Source organism: Eretmochelys imbricata, chromosome 11 (assembly GCF_965152235.1).
Source record: "Eretmochelys imbricata isolate rEreImb1 chromosome 11, rEreImb1.hap1, whole genome shotgun sequence".
Classification (NCBI taxonomy): Eukaryota; Metazoa; Chordata; order Testudines; family Cheloniidae; genus Eretmochelys; species Eretmochelys imbricata.
Window position 1 is genome coordinate 58,969,128 of NC_135582.1, and position 24,292 is coordinate 58,993,419.

General features: G+C 42.7%; 1 protein-coding gene across 1 annotated transcript in view; it reads left to right on the forward strand.

Annotated features, from left to right (window-relative positions):
* Positions 1 to 678: 678 nt before the first annotated feature.
* AOX1 (aldehyde oxidase 1) overlaps positions 679 to 24,292 on the forward strand; it is a 75,578-nt gene continuing 51,964 nt past the window's right edge. The window contains exons 1-12 of the mRNA XM_077829642.1: positions 679 to 744; positions 3,168 to 3,225; positions 7,404 to 7,500; positions 8,537 to 8,645; positions 10,855 to 10,981; positions 12,330 to 12,391; positions 13,221 to 13,295; positions 14,401 to 14,481; positions 16,368 to 16,512; positions 16,693 to 16,785; positions 17,982 to 18,133; positions 18,348 to 18,453. Coding sequence (XP_077685768.1) covers positions 679 to 744; positions 3,168 to 3,225; positions 7,404 to 7,500; positions 8,537 to 8,645; positions 10,855 to 10,981; positions 12,330 to 12,391; positions 13,221 to 13,295; positions 14,401 to 14,481; positions 16,368 to 16,512; positions 16,693 to 16,785; positions 17,982 to 18,133; positions 18,348 to 18,453 — 1,171 coding nt within the window. The remainder of the gene's footprint in view (positions 745 to 3,167; positions 3,226 to 7,403; positions 7,501 to 8,536; positions 8,646 to 10,854; positions 10,982 to 12,329; positions 12,392 to 13,220; positions 13,296 to 14,400; positions 14,482 to 16,367; positions 16,513 to 16,692; positions 16,786 to 17,981; positions 18,134 to 18,347; positions 18,454 to 24,292) is intronic.

Sequence of the window (24,292 nt, forward strand, 5' to 3'; positions counted from 1 at the left end):
AAAAATAATTGGTGCTACCATAGTTAGAAATAATAATAATTAAGAAATGGTCTATATAGAGGAGTAATGTCTTTGTGTATCTTTTGTTTTTCTCTAACCTTACAATGATCTTATTTTGATAAATCATTCATTTTTAGGATTGGCCATTTCAGTTCCTTGCATTCTGGACCATGGTGATGGTATGTTAATGGGGGTGGGGTGGGGAGGGCGGCTAATGCCACCCTTTTATAACAGGTACATGGGATGATGAACTAACAGTTTGTAATACTATAAAATGCAAGTGGTTCCTTTAAATTCTGTGCCAGGATTTATGCAAGTTATTCCAGCAAAGAACCGGAGAACAGTAACGCTATTTGCTTTTCTTGGCGATAGTAACCACTGCCCTTGACTTTCCTGGCGGGGAACCAGTTTTGAAAGTGTTTGGAGCAGGATGGGCTTTTTATCAGGGATTGCACCACGGGTGGGAGCTATCTATAGCTATCGGCCTGCTTATATCTATTAGTTACATTTGCGGGTAGTCATAGCACCACCACCCCGACTTCTCATGTTACTGGCTTTGCCGTCCCCCTCTCGAGTTCACAGGTGGCCCAGCCCCCCGGCAAGGTCATCGCTCGCTCGCTGGACTGCACAGCGCAGCTGGTTTGCGGGGACGGGACTTGTGATTCCCTGCGTCTCCCAATGTCTCTCCCCGCTGCAGGGGGAGCGGGGCCTGATAAGCTGATCTTCTATGTGAACGGGAGGAAGGTAAGCGAGGGGGTCATTGATGACTGGACGGGACGAGAGGTGTTGGAGTGGCCTTTTGACCATTTCTCATGTGATGGCAATCCGACACACAGACCCAGGTTCCTCCGACTCCATGGGCAGTTCTCCACTCCCACTTCCCTTTCTCCTCTGCAGGGTCAGAACAGTAAACAGCCAATATAGCTCTAACGTAGCGATGTAATCGCCGCTTCCTCGGGAAGAAGCATGATACTGGGGGGTCGGGGAGATTGGTTAGGAGTTCCTGTGCTCTAAATGACAGGTTTCAAACAGCCGTGTTAGTCTGTATTCGCAAAAAGAAAAGGAGTACTTGTGGCACCTTAGCGACTAACCAATTTATTTGAGCATAAACTTTCCTGAGCTACATGCATCCGATGAAGTGAGCTGTAGCTCACGAAAGCTTATGCTCAAATAAATTGGTTAGTCTCTAAGGTGCCACAAGTACTCCTTTTCTTTGTGCTCTAAATAGTTTCTTTAGCTGTCACTTCCACACAGATAGTGTTTTGCATACATTTTTTGTTTGCAATGAGCTTAAGGAGAACGGCAAATTAAGAGTGAAAGTTTGGAGTTAATTTCAGGTTCATATCAGGATCAGGAAGTTAAATATTTAACACAAATGCTTTGTGTCTTTCTTTTATGCAGTTTGCCCCCTAAGATGCATTTTTTTTCTCCCCATACATTTTTTGTCATGGCACTTTCTATGCACATCAGTGCTAGGTAAATTATTTTTCTTTTGTCTAAAATCTAGAGTGCCATGGAGCTGAAGAGTGTTCCACTCCTACTAACATCGTACACCTTAAGTGGTGTGAAGTTTAGAAGAGTAGCTGTCATTGAGCTTTCTACCCCACCGAGCTTTTCAAAAAGCAGTGGGAGAACAATAACATTTCATCCCCAAACGAACATCCCAGAACCTCTCTAGGGCTGTTGTCAACCAGTGTTGAAGTGATGGTGTGTTCATTTGGGGGGCCACGGCAGGCCTGCAGATCATGCACTTTCCTTCCTGCTGCCTGGTTTCTCACAAGATTCCTGTGGATGATGATGCCAGAGGAGGGAAGATTTTCAAAATCACAAAAGGGAGTTAGGCCTCCAGCCCTTCCTGGAACATCAGTGGCAGTTGGGTGCCAAACTCTCCTTTCATCCTTTGAAAATTTCCCTCAGAATTTCATGTGTGCAAAAAAAATTATTGAAAATTATATGTGTTTTTCTTGAAATATACATTTTCTTGACACACAGTACAATGTGGAGAAGATAGGAAGGCAAATGTCAATAATGGAAATGCCAAAATATAGCAAAATATGATGAATGAAATGGAAGCTACTGGCCTAATAGAACGTTGATGTAATGGGAGTATAATTACTTAAACTGGCTATTGATTAAACACTACTTTAAGGTTTAGCTGATTCAAGATACTGGGATAAGGATTCTTCTAATCAGATAGGTATGTAGGAGTTTCTGGATGATGCTATTGCTCCAGGTAGTTTAATATTCCTCCTCTGTCAGAGACCATCACAGAATGAAGATTGCATTGAGTCAGTTTTATGCAGTGCTGGATGAAGAGGGTGAAGTCTTCCTGACCTGCATAGTTTATTTCCTGATGCATAAAATCTGATTACCATTGTGTAACATTTTCTTGGCATGGATAGCTACAAATATTGTTAATGGTCATAGCATTCATTACAGCCATCTCATTTGAGAGTATGGTGGGGGATTATAATTTTGTAAAGCATTTGGATACTCTGTGGGATGAGTACAGTATACATCTGTGGGTAAAACTAGGAGGAATGGGATCCCTGGCACTGGCCTGGCTAGTCTGCCTTCCAGTGTTCATCATATTATGTTCAAATAATAATGAGGCTCTATAATCTGTCAAGAATATTGATTTCCTTATTACATTTCTGATCTGGGGGTATGCAGTAAACTCTTTTTGTGTTTGTATTTTTAATAATTGGTATCTGTAACCTTGCAGTAATACTTCCATGTTCATCTGCGCTGTGGAATAGTCTCTGCTCCCCTTCACTTCCAACAGGTCATCAGACTGTTCACAATTCTGAGAGTTCTCCAGCATGGTTTTGTATATCTTCATAAGTATGAAGCATATGTGCATAGGCTGACATACAGTCCCATTCCTGGCCCCCTTTACCGTTAGAGGGGCTCAGGATGGATTCTTTTGATATGGCATTCCTCCTATCACCAGGGTTGTTTTTATTAAAGATAAGCTGTCCTGACAGTTTATTTTTAGCAGTAGCACTATCTGACAAAAAACTTCCAAAGGAAGGAAAAATTCCCACCTATGGCCCTTAGCACATGCAGTTATGTTACGTGGGGCTGGGAAGGCAGACTATTGGTTTGTGCCCTGAAGGATAAACCCTGAGTATTTTTGTAACAGCTTGTTTCCCTTCCTTCTGCAGATAGTAGAGAAGAATGCTGATCCTGAACAAATGCTGTTGTCTTACCTCCGAAAGAGACATATCCTTTCCTTGTTGATGCAGTTAGGGCACTATCCTGCAGACTTTATTCAGGAAAAACTCCCACTGATGATAATTAGAGCTTTGCCTGATTAAGGATGACAGGATTGGGCCCTGGAACTGTATAAAATTACTATATTAAGTTATGTATCTTTTTAAGAGCCAAACACTCTTCAGTACTTGACTATATTTTAATGTTATGAACAATAGCAAACTCCAGTGAACTGTAAAAATTAGCTTAATGTTAGCTCCAACTCAAAGGGATTGTAGTTCACTAGTCAGAACATATTGCTAAATCAGGCAATCTGGTTCTGTGCCAAGTTTTGACACTGACTTGCTGTGACACCTTGGGAATGTCGCTTACCCTTTTTGTGCTCATCTATTCCCATTTGTAAAATGAAGATATTAATACTTATCTGCCTCACAGAGATTAATTAGTGTTGTAAAGTGCTTTGACATCCTTGATAATATCGTGCACTTATATAGCACTTCTATCAAATCACAGGGATTTTGTAATAAATAAGGTAAAATGAGCCAAGCCTCATGGGTACTTGGAAGGGAGGCTAGAAGCTGTGGGAAATGGTGCATTAGACTATTAATTAATAGAAGATCCACTGTGAATTAGCAAGTAAGTGGGGGGAGTTGAAGCAAGAAGGCAGATTCACAAACTGTATTTTACCCTTGTCAGATAATCTGTGATAATATTCTGTAATCTAGTTCTAAAAATAATGAAGCTTTAGTAATCTGATACCTACTGTTAAATCCTTACTGAGAACCAGATTGCAGTCAGTATCTTTGTATGTGGATTATCTGTGTATTAGTGAAGTGTGAATATAGGATTTAATAAGTGTCACTTACTCTCTGAATTGAGCTGGTGCTTCAGAATGGTGGAAGAGAGCACTGTGCTTCTAGAAGTCCCATTTTTTAGATAATGTGCAAAACTGATGACCTGACCACTAGTGTCATTAGAACTCCAGTGGTGATAGGTTTCAGAGTGGTAGCTGTGTTAGTCTGAATCAGCAAAAAGAACAAGGAGTACTTGTGGCACCTTAGAGACTAACAAATTTATTTGAGCATAAGCTTTCATGGGCTAAAACCCACTTCATCAGATGCATGCAGTGGAAAATACAGTAGGAAGATAGATATATATACACACAGAGAACATGAAAAAATAGGTGTTGCCATACACACTATAATGAGAGTGATCAATTAAGGTGAGCTATTATCAGCAGGAGAAAAAAACCTTTTGTAGTGATAATCAGGATGGCCCATTTCCAACAGTTGACAAGAAGGTGAGAATAACAGTAGGGGGGGAAATAAGCACGGGGAAGTAGTTTTTCTTTGTGTAATGACCCATCCACTCCCAGTCTTTATTCAAGCCTAATTTAATGGTGTCCAGTTTGCAAATTAATTCCAATTCAGCAGTCTCTCGTTGGAGTCTGTTTTTGAAGTTTTATTGTTGTAACATTGCGACTTTTAGGTCTGTAATCGAGTGACCAGGAGATTGAAGTGTTCTCCAACTGGTTTTTGAATGTTATAATTCTTGACGTCTGATTTGTGTCCATTTATTCTTTTACATAGAGACTGTCCGGTTTGGCCAATGTACATGGCAGAGGGGCATTGCTGGCACATGATGGCATATATCACATTGGTAGATGTGCAGGTGAACGAGCCTCTGATAGTGTGATTAGGCCCTATGATGGTGTCCCCTGAATAGATATGTGGACAGAGTTGGCAACGGGCTTTGTTGCAAGGATAGGTTCCTGGGTTAGTGTTTTTGTTGTAGACATTACTTAGTAAGCTCCTAATTTTTAAGCACAGACAAAACCTCTTTAGTTTCATGCTGCTTGAGATCAATCTATGCATGTTCCTCAGTAGTCTTATATCTAAAAACAGAACTTTAGAATAGATGACAGCACATTCATATTTTGTGCTAATCATGGATTACAGCTCTGCTTGTTTTCATGATGAGCTTCCATCAAAGGCAGAAGTTCTTTACTTATACGTTGTAAGTGTAGCAGACAAAAGGGATCTAGATACGCTATATGTAAGCATAAATGTAGAGGGACTCTACAAACCAAGATATAAATCCCCATAAATCATGGGAGAATCTTTCTTCCAACTCCATAACTTTTTAGACCAGAGGCCCTCAAGCACTTCACTAGTGTGGACCACATCTCAGTAGAGAGAGTGACTTGTGAACCATCTCCTCTCCCAGTTGTGATTGTGTGTCTCCCCTTCCAAAGTTTCATTCATGATCACATAACATCCCTGTGGCAAATAAAGAAATTGCTTCCATGGAAGAGTAAAATTGGGAAAATATCTGTGTAGTTTTAATTAAATTTATGAGCTGGAAACAAGGAGAGAGCCACCACCATGTGACCAGCTGGCTTCCACAGGCCACCAGGAAGTACTCCACACACCAAGCGGAGAACCTTTGTCAGACATTTTCTTGTATTGTTGGCTATTGGCAACATTTTTACCCTACTCTTTTCTAAAATCAGGACCAAAAATGCGTTATTATTTATCTGCCAATCCCCTGCTCAGTGCTATACAAGACAAATAGAAAGATGCTCCCTGCTATTAAATAGCCTAAGAGCCTTATTTCCAGAGGTAGCTAAGTCCCTGCAGCTCCCACTGACTTCAAGAGATGGGTGCTTAACACTTCTAAAAAATCAGACTCCAAGTAACACTGAGAAGAGTCACTGGGAAACCAAGAGGAAGTGCTGGTTCAGATTTGAATCTTTTTACCACTCTTTTTTTCTGCAATGTTGGAATGAAGAAGATAACAGACTCACCTGAGTTAGTGTCTGTGCCATTGTGGAGAAATATGGGATTTTAGTGGGTGGGAGCTGGCACTGAGATTAGGAGGCTGATCCATGCATAGTGGACAAGGTGAAAGAAGACACAAATATGTGACTAGAAATGAGAGACACAGGGCGGTGAGGATGGCATCACTGGGAAAGCAAGGAGGCAGATGATACAACACAAGATCTGAGAGGTGGGCTGGGATGGAATGCAGAACCTTTACAAAAAGCACAAGAAATTTACATTTGATGCAGCATGTAAAAGTGAGCCAGTGAAAGGACTCAGAGGCCAAAGCAAGGCTTGAGGAAAAATACCTTTCACAATCTCTGCCTTTGGAGTTTGCTCTGGCTGTAAATATGAAATGGAATACTTGCCCAAATGTTTAAAATCAGTTTGAGACCCATGACATTCAAATACTATACAGTTAATTCTGAGAAATTGTAATATTGCACATCTCTGAAATAAATTCCTGTTCTGTGGTTATACCGCTGAAAAAAGTGTTTTTGGCTGTTTGAATCTGATGAATTGCACTTTGCCTAGGTAGCTATTTGATTCCCATTTTGTTCATCTGATTTCCTGCAAGAATGATGATTTCAATAAACAATGGTTTCCATGCAAAATACATTTATCTTCCCATTGTTTAGTTTGTGATATTAACAGACTCAAAATAAACCTAAAGGTTTCATTTTAACCCTACTGGCAACCTAGACATTTTAGTCTTTGGTGCCCTGATTTTCAAAATCTCTGAGCACTTAGTAGCTCCCATTAACTTCAATGGCAACCATTTTGAAAATCTTGGCCCTAAGGACCAAAGCCCAGATTCACAAAGGTATTTAGATTCCTAACTTACTTTGAGGCCCCGATTCAGCAAAGCACTTAACTACATATTTAAGTTAAATTTATGTCACTCATAAAAGAGTCTTGGGCCCTAAATCTTTTCACCATGCTACACAGCAAGCCAAGTTACTGAGTTTACCCAAAAATATAGTTCAGCCACTTTGAAACAGAACATGTGAGCTGTACAGAAGATCTATTATTGTTTCTGTCCCAGTGGGATATTTACATAATGTGGGCTGCTCTTGCTTCCAAAGGAAGTCAGCAGCTTCCATTGAACTTGGTGGGAGCAGGATCTTGGTCAGTTTATTTTGTAGTTTTGGTCTAATAATAATTGAAGATTTCAAGCAATGCAAAAATGAGCTTCTGATACATGTGCCATTGCACTTGTCCAGTTATAGGTTCTATATCTGTTGCCTTCAGGAAGAAGATTGTCCTCAAGCTTTACACAACCTGGGAAACTACTGGGAACAGAGCAGAAGCAAAAAAGAATTATTAAATACCCATAAGCTTTTTTCCTTAATGGAACTCTTTCACTCCGTCTCACAGGAACTAAGTATGGCTGTGGAGGAGGTGGCTGCGGAGCCTGCACTGTGATGATCTCCACATATGAACCGGTTTCCAAGAAGATAAGGTATCCTTAACAAAATATCTAGAAAACACAACACTAAATTTTTATGACCTTTTAAAAATAAATGTGATTTCAGCTAACTGAAGGAAATATGGCAGTATTCTTTTAAAAAAACAAGAATGTAGATAAGGTTTTCATGTGTGATACTGTATTTTAAAAACAGCTTATCAAACTTTAACTTAATATTCAATTTAGATTAGTCATTCACAGAAAAATCAAACTGTTAGGCCTTGTTAGTTCAAAGACAATTTAAGAGGAAAGACTGTGCACTGAGTCATGTTATGAGCTGGCTAATGTTCTTATGCCTTTGTCACTGGCTTAGTGATGAAGATAGCTGCTTCAGTAACATGTATCCACAGGGTGTAGTTACCTAAAATCTCTAGGTCTCCTTGATGGAATTCAGCTCACACCTCCATCACTGCTGTTCTCTGAGTGCTACATCAACTCTGTATTGAGCAAATATTGATTTAGAGCAGTGGTTTTCAAGCTTTTTTCATTTGTGGAGCCCTAAAACATTTCAAGTGGAGGTACGGACCTCTTTGGAAAGCTTAGACATAGTTTGCGGACCCCAGATTGAAAACCACTGACTTAGAGCAGTGCTTATGTCACTGTTTAGCAGGGCACTGCTAAGCTCACCTCATCAGGGAGGTCACTGCTAGCTAGTCTTCTACAGTGAACTCTGTGAAAGCAATGTCATGAAGGAGAAAAGGGGGGTTTACCAGCAATAACTCTTGTTTTCTCACTGTGTTGCTTGCAAAGAAACACTCTGACCTTCCCTCCTGCCCTCTGCATCAGAGCTCTGCAAATAGGGCTTCTGATGGCAGATAAGGATTAAATGACGGAAAGGATGGGATATTTATACTCTTGGCCCATAGAATGTTAGGCTTGAGGGACGTGCACAGGCCTCTAACTGCCAAGTTTTGCATGACCAGGCATGCGACTCCTACAATGTACACAAGAATTACTGGTCATATAATTCCTAATTTTTTAAAGCTTATAATTATATTTAATGTCCTTGATTCTCCTTTACAATCCGAAGACATTATTCTGCCAATGCCTGTCTATTACCCATATGTTCGTTGCATGACGTTGCTGTCACCACTGTGGAAGGCATAGGATGCACAAAAACCCGGATACATCCAGTTCAGGTGAGAGTATGCTGTAAAAGGATTTTTGCTTTCTTCCTTCACGTGCCTAGGATTAATTGGCAGTGGTGGTACGGCACTGTTACGATTTTTAAAGATATGGTATTGCTCCCACTGCTAAAAGATAGCTGAGGACTCTGGATTTTTAAACTGATTCTGCAGTGTAGTTTAAAATGGGTGGAGAAAGACAGGAAAATATAGTATTTATGTAAAGTTATCTAGCAGATGTCACACATGCTGCAAAAACTTCAGGAATCTCTAGCATAGTATGGGAACAACCTATTTGCTAAAATAAAACAGTTCTAGATGATTAACTAAGAGGTATGTGATCTCCTGTCAATGGTGGCACCTCCTTGAATTCAGCAAGGAAATGCCCAAGGGCTGCCAAAATGGCCAAAGGTATTAACTTTAAAATTATAGCATGTCTATACAGAAAATATTTTGGATTATTTGTCCAGCTCTGCTAAAAAACAAAGTATTGTAAAAGGCGCAATGTGTAATGTTGCCGCTTGCTAAACAGTGTGTATACTGTGTGTTGGAGGCACAGCAAAGAAGATACATAAACAGTGAGACTCATCTTAGTGGGCCAGCAAAAGTCTGATATTTGTTCGACGTTGTTAACGGTCAGACTAACTTTTCTTGGAAACCTTGATAATACAAGTATAAAATGGTTGATTAAGACTAATTAGAGATGCTCCTTCATGCAGACTGCCTAATATTAACAGAGAGACAAGATGGGTGAGGTAATATCTTTTATTGGGCCAACTTCTATGGGTGAGAGAGAGACAGTGTAGCTCAAAAGTTTTTCTGTCTCACCAATAGAAGTTGTTCCAATAAAAGATATTATCTCACCCACCTTGCCTTGCTCATATCCAGCTACAACACTGCATATAATATTAAGAGACTGAGGTAAAGACACAGGAACTCAGGAATAGCTAGTCTGGATGAGACCCATGGTCTGGCTAGGCCAATGCTCTGTCTTCCAGCAGTGGTCAGCACCAGATGCTACAAAGAAAGGTGTAAGAACCCCAAAGTAGGCAGTTGGGGGATAATCTGCTCCCATCGTCCACCAGTCAGATATTCTTGGACCCACACATCAAAATAACTTTTCCTGGTTCAGCTTTCACATTAGTTTCAGTTTCTTCTCGAAATATCTCACATTTCTAAGAGGAAGGCATTTAAGTTTGTAACATCTGTCACATTTTTCATTGTGTTAATTAGGTCAGATCTTGTAACCCTTGTGACAGGGTCGGGCCAGATGGCTACAGGAGAGTAATCTTATTGGGATCCAGGAAGTGGGCGGTGAAAGCCCGCCCACTGCTAAAGGATCCCCTCCCTCCAGCCTAATGGGGGGTCCACAAGACCTGGAAAACCAAATAATTACGGGGGACAACTAATGAACAACAGGGACAGGAGTGCGGTCAAAGGGTCAAACAAAGGGAACCTGACAGGGACACCGTTACAGGAGAGTAATAGAAGGCAGATATATTAGCCCCAGGCTAAGTAGGTCCCTTTTCCCTGGGTAAGGTAACAGGGAAGATTCCAGAACAATCAGGAACCTTCTGGAGACAATTAAGAAAGGCTGATTAGAACACTTGCAGCCAATCAAAAAGCTACTAGAATCAATTAAGGCAGGCTAATCAGGGCACCTGGGTTTTAAAAAGGAGCTCACTTCAGTTTGTGGTGTGCATGTGAGGAGTTGGGAGCAAGAGGCACTAGGAGCTGAGAGTGACAACGCGGACTGTTGGAGGACTGAGGTGTACAAGCATTATCAGACACCAGGAGGAAGGTCCTGTGGTGAGGATAAAGAAGGTGTTGGGAGGAGGCCATGGGGAAGTAGCCCAGGGAGTTGTAGCTGTTGCACAGCTGTTCCAGGAGGCACTCTAGACAGCTGCATTCCACAGGGCCCTGGGCTGGAACCTGGAGTAGAGGGCGGGCCCGGGTTCCCCCCAAATCTTCCCAACTCCTGGTCAGACACAGGAGGAGTCGACCTGGACTGTGAATTCAGAAAAATGGCCAAGCTGCCCTGAAGCTCCAAGGCGAGCAAATCTGCCAATAAGCACAAGACCCACCAAGGTAGAGCAGGAACTTTGTCACACTCTTTAAATCATGTTTGTAACTTTTGAAACCAACAGCTCTTTTAAATGATTGAAAAAGGGAATTTGTTGATGTTGCATTTTGAAGCAGGGCCTGTTGTTCTGTTTTGTTCCAGGAAAGGCTGGCCAAGTGCCATGGCTCTCAATGTGGCTTTTGCACCCCTGGAATGGTGATGTCCATGTATAGTTTACTGAGAAACCACCCTGAACCCTCCATGGAGCAGATAGCTGCAGCTCTGGCTGGTTAGTTTTTGTTTGTTTGTTTCTCCACTTCCCCCCTCCCCATCAAAATGCCATTTTTAATATATGAACAAACAAGATAAATAATCTCTTAGTAAATAAGATTTTTAATGATGGTTTCCTTTCAGAAAAGGTGGGTGGGGAGGAAAGGGAAGAAAGCAACAATGAATTCTTGGCTGCCTGAAATCTGTGAGGTGCCTATATATTAAACAGCACATCTGCGATGTCATGCTGAACAGTATACCCTACAGCAGAGTGAAACCTTGGCCAAAATTTTCAGAAGTGACTAGTGATTTGGGGTATCTCAATTAGGGTGCCCAACTTGGCACACCTATAGGGGAGTTGATTTTCAGAGAGTAGGCACTAAGCACTTTTTGAAAATCAGGCCCCTTTAAGATGTCCTTAAAGGGGCCTGATTTTCAAAAAGTGCTCAAGTTGGGCTCTCAAAAATTGAGGCATCCATAATCAGTAGCCACTTTTGAAAATCTTGGCCTTAGTTCTCATCAGATACAGTGTTCAGAACATTGTAAACCTCAGAACAGTGCCAAAGCTTTTGTGACAGTAATAAAACTATAAAATAACAGAGAGACTGGCTATGTCTTCACTGCAAAAAAGGTGTGCTTTTAGAGAGGGATAACTAATGTGGGTTCACTATCCCAGGGTAAAAGCAGAGGGGAGACAAGGCCAGTTTAGTTTTACCATGAGGCAAACTTGGTGAGGTCAGCCAGGGCAGGAGATATAGTGCTGACTTTGCCTAGCTACCTCATTGTAGGTTTCAGAGTAGCAGCCGTGTTAGTCTGTATTCGCAAAAAGAAAAGGAGTACTAGTGGCACCTTAGAGACTAACCAATTTATTTGAGCATAAGCTTTCGTGAGCTACTGATGAAGTGAGCTGTAGCTCACGAAAGCTTATGCTCAAATAAATTGGTTAGTCTCTAAGGTGCCACTAGTACTCCTTTTCTTTTTACCTCATTGTAAACACTGCAAGTGCCTTGTCTCCACTTAAGTTTTTACAATGAGAGAACTATCCCATGCTAGCTATCTCACTGTAAAAACCCACCTTTGTGTCAGTGAAGCCAAAGCCAAAGTTGTTATGGCGCCCTGGGTCAACTCACCCACTGCTGCCATCTGATGCGGCTCTTGCAGTATTACAGCTTCCTTTTAGTTGCTGTAAGAGTTTCCTCCCCTCAGGAGTCAATGGATGCTGAGCTCTTTTGTACATCTGGCCCATACTGCATTTCAGAGATAAACCCCTTCTCCTGAAAAAAGACAAACCTTAACATGAAGTCTTGAATCCTAAATTATATGTGATAGCTAGAACTAATAGTTCACCTATTATTTTCTGGTATCAGGTAACTTGTGCCGCTGCACTGGGTATAGGCCAATCTTAGATGGCTGTAAAACCTTCTGTAAGGTAAGCGGTGGGAATGGTGGGAATCAAAGAGTGTTCCTATTCAACTGCTTTGAATATTTGTTCTAAAATATTTTTATGGGAGAGTGAGGCATGTATTACTGTGTATTACAATATCTAAACAACCAGAGACCACTGTGAATTTAAGTACACATCCAATCTTGTTTCTGCCATGGGTTGTTGGCTGTCCTTTCCAGGAATGCAGATCAGCCAGCTCTCAGGGCCTGGAACCAAAGGTCACTGAAGTCAATGAAAGTGTCTCCATTAACTCCAGTGAGCTTTGGATCAGGCCACTAGCCACATAAACCTGTTGTTCTGTAATATTTAGCCCAGACATACAAATTGCAGAGTGACAAAGAGTATTATAAAAATCTGGTTCTAAGTATTAACTGTTCATAAGGGGCCCAAATCTTCCTCACAAAAGTAGTTTCATTGCAGTCAGTGGGAATATTTGTGTGATTGAGGCAAGGAGACTTTGGTCTTTGCTAGTTTTATGCATTACATGCATAAAATAAAGTTGAAATAAGATTTGAATTAAAAGAGGTGGTGACATCAATGAGTGTTAATGACATAAAGTTCATCCTGTCTGCCAACATTTTGTGTAAATTCCACTGAGAAACTTAGAAAACCCTTTTTTGTGGAGAACTTTTTTTAAAAAGGTTTTGGTAAGAAAAAGATAATGCCTTAAAACATGAATATTTGCAATTTTATTGAGCCTCATCCAAAGCACATTGTAAGTCAGGAGAGACTCCCATTGACTTCAATTGACTTGGGATCAAGCTCACTATGAGCAGAAGTCATATGTTATATTAATGGGATATTAGTATTTTAGGAACCGTTTTGTTGTCAAAGTAAAGAAAATGGGAACTGTTGCTTGGATCAAGAAGACAAACTTAAAGGAGAGAAGGTGAGTTTAATTGTTTTTCCTTCCTGTTTAAATGTAAAATTTGCACTAGGTGAAGAGCATTGCGCTGCTTATTACTTATTATAGTACATGCGAAGTGCTATGCCATGCAGCATCCTATAGCCAGCTGACTACAGCCCACTATGTCCCATAGCATTGCTCTGACTTTAAAGCCAGAAGGGACCATCATGATCATCTAGTCTGACCTCCTGCATATTGCAGGCCACAGAACCATTGCTGCTGCTGTTCTGTGAAATTTGAAAGTTTCTCTTAATGATGTATGTACCATCCTGGGTGATCAGGAAGTTTTTCCATTTTCACAGGAAATGAATGTACTGTTAGTGGTGAGGGATTTAGATATGTCTTCAAAGGCATGGTAGGTGTGTGAAAGGGGAAATCTTCACCCTCTTCCCCTGGAGTCTCTTGTAACAATGCAGAGGACAGTTTGGATCTGCATGTTCAAACAATCTTTTGTGTTCTGGAATATTAATATTCTTAGGCTCCGATTCTGCAGTGACCACTGCATTAGCTATCCCTGTGCCCAGGTGAAGCCGTATGAAGTCAGTGAGGTTTTGTGTGGGTTCAGGGGTTTGTCTACATGGCACTCATAGCAAGATTGTGTTCACAGAACTGAAGTTTGCTGCAAAAACTAAATCAGAATCATGACACTAATTTTTTTTATTTGAAAATTCCCATCCATACAAATGGTTTATTTTATGTAAACATTCCTTTCAAAAATCTGTGACCTGTCAGTGTGTGTTAGAGTGGGGGGGAATATGGAGTCATCTCACCTCTCTATAGTTGAACAGAGGGAAGTGTACAGTTAGGATTTCAGGTCTGTATCATTCCACTCTCCCAGCTCCAGAGGGGCCAGGGAAGGTGACTGAGCTGTGAGAGGCTGCCTTTCTCCATTTCTTCCACTGCAACAGCTCCCACTAATACATGGCAGTTTATTTAGCATCTCATCCAAAGGCTATTATAGTAATTACAAAGACTCCTGCTGACTTCAGTGGGCTTCAGATCCAGTCCTTGTGATTCTTTCTTTTTTATAAAGAATGAATTAAGTAAAAAATTGTTTGTTTTTGTTTTGTTTGTTTGTTTGTTTAAGACTTCCACCAAACTGTTTTCAGCAGATGAATTTCAGCCCTTGGACCCCACCCAGGAGTTTATATTTCCACCAGAATTAATGGTAAGTAGAATTGCTCTTGGTCTGTGCATATGCTGTAACATCTGTAACGTTTACATGTAGTTCAGTACTCATCTTAATGTGCTCTCTAGTAGTGGAGTGGTTACATCAGGAGAAATATCACATATTTGCCGATAGATCTGCAAAGATCTGTGATTTTTTTTTAATTCTGTGTTTATATTTACATACAAGAACTACATTAAAAGAGATGCAAAGTCAGGTACTCAAAATGTAGGGAATTAAGGTTGCCTGTGCAAAGCATGGAGCTGCTGGAGATTCTCAACAAAATGGTTGTACAAATTTTTTAACATGGGCAAAACAACACATTTTCATCATCTTGTTCTGAGAAAAGGATGAACTGGTTTTGCTGAAATTTCCAAAAATAATCAGTCTGTGGCAGACACCCCACACAGAAAATTTTAGCTTAAACGGTTGAAGTTTGACAAAGTTATAAGTAAGTCTGCAAGTTTGTCACGGAGGTCATGGATTCCGTGACTTTCTGTGACCTCTGTGACTTCTGCAGTGGCTGGTGTGCCTGGCTCAGGGGACAGCTCAGGCAGCCCCTGCACCAAGCACACCGGCTGCTGCTGGGCAGTCTTGGGCCCCCACGGCGCCCCCCGACCCCAGCAGCAGAGTTTGGGTGTGGGAGGGGACAGGGGATTGGGGCACAGGACGGGGTGAGGTGGGCTCTGGGCAGCACTTACCTTGGGAGCTCCCCAGAAACGCCTCTGCCTTGCTCAGCTGCTAGGCAGAAGTGTGGCCAGGCAGCTCTGCACTCTGCCTGAACCTCCGCCCAGAGTCCTGGGTTCGCAGCACCCATTGGCCGGAAACTGCGGCCAATGGGAGCTGCGGGGGCAGTGTCTGCAGGTGGAGGCAGCATTCAGAGCTGCCTGGCCACGCCTCTGCCTAGCAGCTGAGCAGGGGGGATGTCACTGCTTTCGGGGAGCCCCACAGGTAAGCGCCACCCAGGGCCCACCTCACCTCGTCCCATGCCCCAACCCCCTGCCCCCTCCCACACCCAAACTCTGCTGTTGTTGTGGGGGGGGGAGGCACAGAGCCAGGTAGGGAGTCTGCCAGTCCCACCAACCGCCCCGCCCCCAGCACCAGTGGGAGTCCCAGGCCATGCACCACTGCCCACACCCTTCCCCTACTACACCAGCAGACATCTCGGGCTGCGCACTGCCACCCGCACCACGCCCCCCCCCCCCAAGCAGCCGGGCTGCCCTCTCACAGCACCCCGGGCAACCTCCCCCGCAAATTTTATTCACTGGTATTTTTAGTAAAAGTCATGGACAGGTCACGGGCCGTTAATTTTTGTTTACTGCCCATGACCTGTTGGTGACTTGTACTAAAAATACCCATGATTAAAATGTAGCCTTAGTTATAAGCAACTGAAAACAGTGTCTTATAATGGATAGTATTAGGCAGCCTCACCTATAGGTGGCACTACCTATGTCTGGCAGCCTTATCTACAGGCACCAGCTATGATAAGGGGTATGCCTACACGGCAGCTGGGAGGACTTATGGAGTAGGGTTGAAAGTAGTTTCATTGCAGTCAAATCCGGATTTTTTTAAATTAATTTTCCATTGATTTCCAAGGGTGCAGGATCCAGCTCTAAGTGCGTAGTCTGCAGGATAAATCCTGTTTGCTAGATGCATCTGAGTCAGTTTTAGGCATTTTATTCATGAAGCATGAATTTCCTCCTTGTGCAAAGGGCCAGCATAAGGCTGATGCACTATTTAAGTCCCACTTAAGCTCAGTTTTGAGGGTTTAAGTGTGACTTCCATGGTTAAGGAATTATTTTGGCTCTAGTCCAGTGCCCTATTCACTAGACAACCGCTGCCTCTCTGGAGCTTTAAATATTAAATCTACATTGTTTCTCCTATAGACAATGGCTGAAAATCAGCCAAAAAGAACTCTTGTTTTCCAAGGGGAAAGAACAATATGGATTTCTCCTGCTAGCCTGAAGGAGCTTCTGGAGCTGAAAACTAAGTACCCCAAAGCACCTCTCGTTGTGGGGAACACCAGTGTGGGTATGTAGAATCAGAGCACATCCTGTTATGCATGTGCCCGTGTATGTATGAACAGTAGCGGGCAGCATTTAGAATTGCTTGTGTGTTCTTTGTCCTTAATATATGACTCAACAATGACATAGTCACAGTTCTGGAAATGCAGCAATCTTCCTTTTCTCTAAATCTCATTCTACTCTATAGGGCCTGAAATGAAATTTAAAGGAGTGCATCATCCAGTTATCATCTCTCCTGCAAGGATCCTAGATCTGAATGTGGTGAGATACACAGACAATGGTAAGTAGACCCTACTTTTGCCTTTTGAAACACAGAGAGATATCGCTGCATAAGATAATACTGATCCGTACCCTAGTGGGGAAGATGTGAACTGCTCTACAGCCATCCTGGCTCTCCAAGAATGTCTAGAGATGCTTGTGAATGTTTCTGCAAATCATTCCTGAGACATCCATGGATCAGGATGGCTATGATCCCTGCCCCAATGTATGATACATTAGCAACAGCATGGGTTTGTCTAGATTAGGAAAAGAAGTTGAGGTTAAATTGGGATAGCTAGTATGTGTTATCTAACCCTAATCTTAACCATGACCCAATCCCTAGTGTCGATGTGGATTAACACCTTTTACCTCAATTTAGCTGGCTGAGGTCAGCCCTAGGGGGAGCGTAGAATCAAAGTTATTGGCTATTTGTCCTCCAATGTCTGCTTATGGAGAGGACCCTCAACATTCAGATATCCTCCCTACTACATGGAAGAGGTGGGAGTGTCAGCCATCTCTGCAGCACCTCTCCCTCTCCTCGTCTGTAACCCACAGAGGCTTCTCTGTAGATCAAGTGTTCATTCTGGGGAAGAGATAGGAGACTGGGTGGGCCAGGGGGAGGAGTGGGCAGACTGCGGTGACACCCGTTGTTGCCCCCTCACACTCTATGGAGAATCCATGCATGGATCTCACAGCACTTTATAACATTAATTAAGCCTCAGAAATGCCCTACGAGATAGATAGTAAATATTACTATCCCCATTGTAAGCGAGACAGAGATGAGCAAACCAAGGCAGAAAATTTCAGCAACTTGCCCAAGGCCAAAGAGAGAGTCTGTCAGAGCTGGGGTTACAATTTGGGAGTTCATGGCTCAGAGCATTAGACCACATCTCTCTCCCCATTTCCAGATGTGCTTAGCTGCTACCCTTGACAAAGAAGGACTCTCTACCATGACTGTTAAAGACTTTTAACCTGTCCTAGTTTAACTCCAGTTTGCACATGCACATTTTGAAATTGATGCAGTATTTGTTTTGTTTCCTAAATTACAGTGTAACAAAAAACTTTTAAGATGTTGCCTTATTCCTATCCACATTCTAATGAGAGCTGATTGTGAGAAAAAGGCACTGCATAATTACAAAAGTACAGTCTGGACATAGTTTAATACCCTGACTTTGGAGCAATGCTCACATTTTGCTACTTACAATAACTTGGTTTCAGGACTAACCCTTGGAGCTGCCTGCAGTCTGGCTGTAGTGAAAGATGCCCTGACAAACACAGTCTCGAAACTTCCAGGGGAGAAGTCAAAGATTTTCCATGCTCTCTTGCATCAGTTAAAAACTCTGGGAGGACAGCAGATCAGAAACATTTCCGTACGTTACAAGTGGATGGGTTAGCAAAACTGCATGGAATTGCTTCTGTCTGTGCATAATATTTTTATTCGCAGCTGAAATAATAGACTTTAAAATTAATTTTATGTCACTGTCAGTCTTATGACCTTTGATCAATGTAAATCCTCACACTGTACTGACGCTTACATAAAGGTGACGACTTAGTGACATAATGTCCTTTTTTTTCTTTTTTTAGTCTTTAGGTGGAAACATTATGAGTAGAAAGTCAACATCAGACTTGAATCCCATTCTAGCAGTTGGCAACTGTACCCTCAACCTGGCATCAAGAGCTAAGAGGCAGGGTACCTGTAAGAAGGTGGCCCTGTCTGGAGTGCCCTGCAATGGCAGGCCGTGGCACAACAGGCAGGCATGCCGCAGTTTCCCTTCTTATTATTCCTCAGAAATAGTCCAGAGCAACTTCCCAAGTAAAAGCAAAGCCCTTGTGGGGTTCATTTATTACAAAAGCCCTATGCACATAAATAACAAAATGTAGTCCAGAATTTCCCCAGCATAGTCCTTACAGTACATGCAAAGTACAGCCCTGGTGTCTCTCATCACACACTGGCTCTCCAGTGCAGTCCTCTCCCTGAACTTGTAGTAGGACATCTCAGCCCTTCCAACCGTAGCGCAGGGAACACCACCCCCCGCCTCTCTGCTGAGAGCGTCCTAGCCAGGGGACCACCCTTCATTTCCACTGGCCCTCTCATGATTCCTCAAGGTCCAGCTCTCTAGTCTTGGAGATGTCAGTAGGAAAGCTCCTCCACCACTCGCCTGCCTTCAGCCCTCTCCAGCCTTTGTCTCTGCCTCTCTATCTTAAAGCCAGCAGGCAGTTGCCTCTGCTGCTCCTCCTGTCTCCAACCCTGGTTTTCTGGCTTGGGGACACCAGCCAGCAAACCCCTCCTGTTGCTCTCTTTGCCTTCAGCCTTTCCCCAGGAAGCACCTTCTGCTTTCTTCCAGGACCTCCTTGAGTCCTCCTGGTCTCTAGCAGGACTCATTGGGTCTCCCTCTCACTGAATTTCTCCAAGATTCTTTATAGTCCCTGGTGCTGTACTATCCTCTTAACTGGTCAAATGGGAGCACCTGTCCTAGCACAGGGGAGCTGGAACTGCTTCGTTTTACAAGGGGCAGCCACCCTGTGACAGTCCCTCTCTGTATTTATACTGAAGATGTAGGAAGTGTGATAAGGAACAAAATTACAACCAATTAATGTTGTTCAAGAAATCCACTCCCTGCCACGCACAAAGCCATGTCTATGGGGAGACTGTGGAAACTGAGAACACATGAGGGACATAGGATTTCCACAGGCGTAGTCATGTGTACCTCTATAGCCAAGGAACCAGTCAAAACACCAAAGAAACAGCATGATTCAGGTAGCTGTGCACGTGGCCCCTTGCTTATTTTAATTCTGATCTAAGGGGGAATAAATTAAGCAGGTGCTGTATGCATAGACACATGGTAGGATGGAAATGCATCCTCTCATTCTGTGATGGACCATGCCTACTTTGTGTGTGACCCCCTTACACATCACTCGTCACCCTAAGGAACACATTCACCACGTAGTTGTTTCCTGGTCAGGACTTGTGCACTACTTCTTTTGCCATTTTTCCTGAATACACAGGGGTGGACATGAGAGCCAGAATTTCTGTCAAAATACAGTTCCACTCCGGAAAGTGACTTTGTAAAAAAAAAACACACTGTCTCACTCAACAGAGTCACCCCATGCCTGTGTTGAGAGACAAGCCTGCTTACCTGCGTGACAAACAAGAGTTTTTACAGATTTTCATTCCCGTCAACCCTGCAGAGCCAATGCAGCTAAGAGAGGAGTCTAGTTCTTGAGTCTCCTTAACAGAATTGTTCACCAAGGGCCAAAAATTGACTCCTGGCAGACCCTCTGAAGAAAAGGGCTGCATAGACATTAATTGGCCACAGAACTCTTCTTACAGGTGATGTACACCAGGGGTCCCCAACGCGGTGCCTGTTGGCTCAATGGCGCCCACCGGCGCAGTTATGTGCTCCCGCAGGACACCGCATCACCGAAATGCTGCCGCCGAGCGCAGCTGCCAGAGAACCACCCACTGAAATGCCACTGAGAGGCGTTGCTGTTTGGGAAAATGCTATTCCCACAGAAAGGCTGGGGACCACTGATGTACACGAAGGAACAGGCCCAGTTAGACTCCCAGGTCCTAGTGTTAATTTGCAGCTGGCAGATAGACAAATAATAATTTTTCCTGTAAATATAGCATGTTCAGTGTGCACTCAAGGGATAATCTACCAGGGACCTCCAGAAGCCATTTGTTTTGTATATTGGACCTTCATTATTTTTCTCTGTCAAAGCTTTGCAGTTCACCTTTCCTGGGTTTTCAAAATAGGGATCTCTCCTTCTACTATTGGATGGCTAGATTGCAGTCACATTATTGCATGTTTCAGAGTAACAGCCGTGTTAGTCTGTATTCGCAAAAAGAAAAGGAGTACTTGTGGCACCTTAGAGACTAACCAATTTATTTGAGCATGAGCTTTCGTGAGCTACAGCTCACTTCATCAGATACATACCGTGGAAACTGCAGCAGACTTTATATATACACAGAGAATATGAAACAATACCTCCTCCCACCCCACTGTCCTGCTGGTAATAGCTTATCTAAAGTAATCGTCAGGTTAGGCCATTTCCAGCACAAATCCAGGTTTTCTCACCCTCCACCCCCCCACACAAATTCACTCTCCTGCTGGTGATAGCCCATCCAAAGTGACAACCCTTTACACAATGTGCATGATAATGAAGTTAGGCCATTTCCTGCACAAATCCAGGTTCTCTCACTCCCTCACCCCCCTCCAAAAACCCACCCCCATACATACACAGACTCACTCTCCTGCTGGTAATAGCTCGTCCAAACTGACCACTCTCCAAGTTTAAATCCAAGTTAAACCAGAACATCTGGGGGGGGGGGGTAGGAAAAAACAAGAGGAAATAGGCTACCTTGCATAATGACTTAGCCACTCCCAGTCTCTATTTAAGCCTAAATTAATAGTATCCAATTTGCAAATGAATTCCAATTCAGCAGTTTCTCGCTGGAGTCTGGATTTGAAGTTTTTTTGTTTTAAGATAGCGACCTTCATGTCTGTGATTGCGTGACCAGAGAGATTGAAGTGTTCTCCGACTGGTTTATGAATGTTATAATTCTTGACATCTGATTTGTGTCCATTTATTCTTTTACGTAGAGACTGTCCAGTTTGACCAATGTACATGGCAGAGGGGCATTGCTGGCACATGATGGCATAAATCACATTGGTGGATGTGCAGGTGAACGAGCCTCTGATAGTGTGGCTGATGTTATTAGGCCCTGTGATGGTGTCCCCTGAATAGATATGTGGGCACAATTAGCAACGGGCTTTGTTGCAAGGATAAGTTCCTGGGTTAGTGGTTCTGTTGTGTGGTATGTGGTTGTTGGTGAGTATTTGCTTCAGGTTGCGGGGCTGTCTGTAGGCAAGGACTGGCCTGTCTCCCAAGATTTGTGAGAGTGTTGGGTCATCCTTTAGGATAGGTTGTAGATCCTTAATAATGCGTTGGAGGGGTTTTAGTTGGGGGCTGAAGGTGACGGCTAGTGGCGTTCTGTTATTTTCTTTGTTAGGCCTGTCCTGTAGTAGGTAACTTCTGGGAACTCTTCTGGCTCTATCAATCTGTTTCTTTACTTCCGCAGGTGGGTATTGTAGTTGTAAGAAAGCTTGACAGAGATCTTGTAGGTGTTTGTCTCTGTCTGAGGGGTTGGAGCAAATGCGGTTGTATCGCAGAGCTTGGCTGTAGACGATGGATCGTGTGGTGTGGTCAGGGTGAAAGCTGGAGGCATGCAGGTAGGAATAGCGGTCAGTAGGTTTCCGGTATAGGGTGGTGTTTATGTGACCATTGTTTATTAGCACTGTAGTGTCCAGGAAGTGGATCTCTTGTGTGGACTGGACCAGGCTGAGGTTGATGGTGGGATGGAAATTGTTGAAATCATGGTGGAATTCCTCAAGGGCTTCTTTTCCATGGGTCCAGATGATGAAGATGTCATCAATATAGCGCAAGTAGAGTAGGGGCTTTAGGGGACGAGAGCTGAGGAAGCGTTGTTCTAAATCAGCCATAAAAATGTTGGCATACTGTGGGGCCATGCGGGTACCCATAGCAGTGCCGCTGATCTGAACACTATCAGAGGCTCGTTCACCTGCACATCCACCAATGTGATTTATGCCATCATGTGCCAGCAATGCCCCTCTGCCATGTACATTGGTCAAACTGGACAGTCTCTACGTAAAAGAATAAATGGACACAAATCAGATGTCAAGAATTATAACATTCATAAACCAGTCGGAGAACACTTCAATCTCTCTGGTCACGCAATCACAGACATGAAGGTCGCTATCTTAAAACAAAAAAACTTCAAATCCAGACTCCAGCGAGAAACTGCTGAATTGGAATTCATTTGCAAATTGGATACTATTAATTTAGGCTTAAATAGAGACTGGGAGTGGCTAAGTCATTATGCAAGGTAGCCTATTTCCTCTTGTTTTTTCCTACCCCCCCCCCCAGATGTTCTGGTTTAACTTGGATTTAAACTTGGAGAGTGGTCAGTTTGGACGAGCTATTACCAGCAGGAGAGTGAGTCTGTGTGTGTATGGGGGTGGGTTTTTGGAGGGGGGTGAGGGAGTGAGAGAACCTGGATTTGTGCAGGAAATGGCCTAACTTCATTATCATGCACATTGTGTAAAGAGTTGTCACTTTGGATGGGCTATCACCAGCAGGAGAGTGAATTTGTGTGGGGGGGTGGAGGGTGAGAAAACCTGGATTTGTGCTGGAAATGGCCTAACCTGACGATTACTTTAGATAAGCTATTACCAGCAGGACAGTGGGGTGGGAGAAGGTATTGTTTCATATTCTCTGTGTATATATAAAGTCTGCTGCAGTTTCCACGGTATGTATCTGATGAAGTGAGCTGTAGCTCACGAAAGCTCATGCTCAAATAAATTGGTTAGTCTCTAAGGTGCCACAAGTACTCCTTTTATTATTGCATGTGGCATTTGTAAGAATAATCCCCATAATATGGCAGCCATTTTTGAAATTTCACTCTCCTTGGATTGGGAGAGGGTGTTTCACCTTGTGGACCAAGGATCCTTTGGTTGTAGGAAGCCTGAGACCTGGATGAGGCCTGTGGAAGCTAACCAATGTAAATATTAAATATGGTTAATTATTATTAATGAATTAAACATCAATTCCTTTGATGCTAACACATTGTGTACTTTATGCAGCATATGCAAAGCATAAAGGACACCAGTGTTTAGAAAATGTACACTTATTTGTATTATGGTAGTGCCTTCAGCCCCAGTCTGATCAGGGCTCCATTGTTCTGGGTGCCATATTAGACAGATCCTGCCCCAAACAATATACAATCTAAGGCCCTGATCCTGCAAGCACTTGCACATGCTTAAACTTTACACAGGTGAACTGTCCCATTGAGTTTGGTGGAGTTACTCATCTGCATAAAGTTAAGCACATGCAAAAGTTTTTTTGCCAGAGTAAGGCACAACTTGAAACAAAACAAGCGGGTATATAAACAAATGGAGGGAGTTGAGGAGAGGGGATGAGGATAACATGATGAGGATAACAGACATAATTAGCAGTTTAGGTATATAAATAAGCAGTAGGTTTTAATGATGATTGGAGCACTATTTTCTGTAAGCATAATGCTATATTTAGAATGTCCTAACACTCCAACACTGTTTCAACAAGGTGTATCAATTTACACAGTGTTGACTAAGATATTATATTAACTTTAATTTCCTAGTGTTCCCATGTAAACATTTTATGATGGGGGAAAAACACATGGGTGAATTAAATACATATAAAATAGGAATGCTTTAGGAGAAAGTCTGCTAGCTGTTGCTTTTTTCTGATCTGTTAGATGGTCATGTGTATTGGTAAATTAGGTGGATATTTCGGAACAGTGTGTAATTTGCAAATATAGGGACACTTATCAGATGTCCTAATCCTGTTTTTAGATGTTCAGATTGGCATATAGGCACATTAAGTCTTCTGAATGTCAAACTGTGGGACTGTTTACCTTTGTATTTCCTTGTTTATTGTTAATTACTTACAGGGTGGATTTGGTTTAT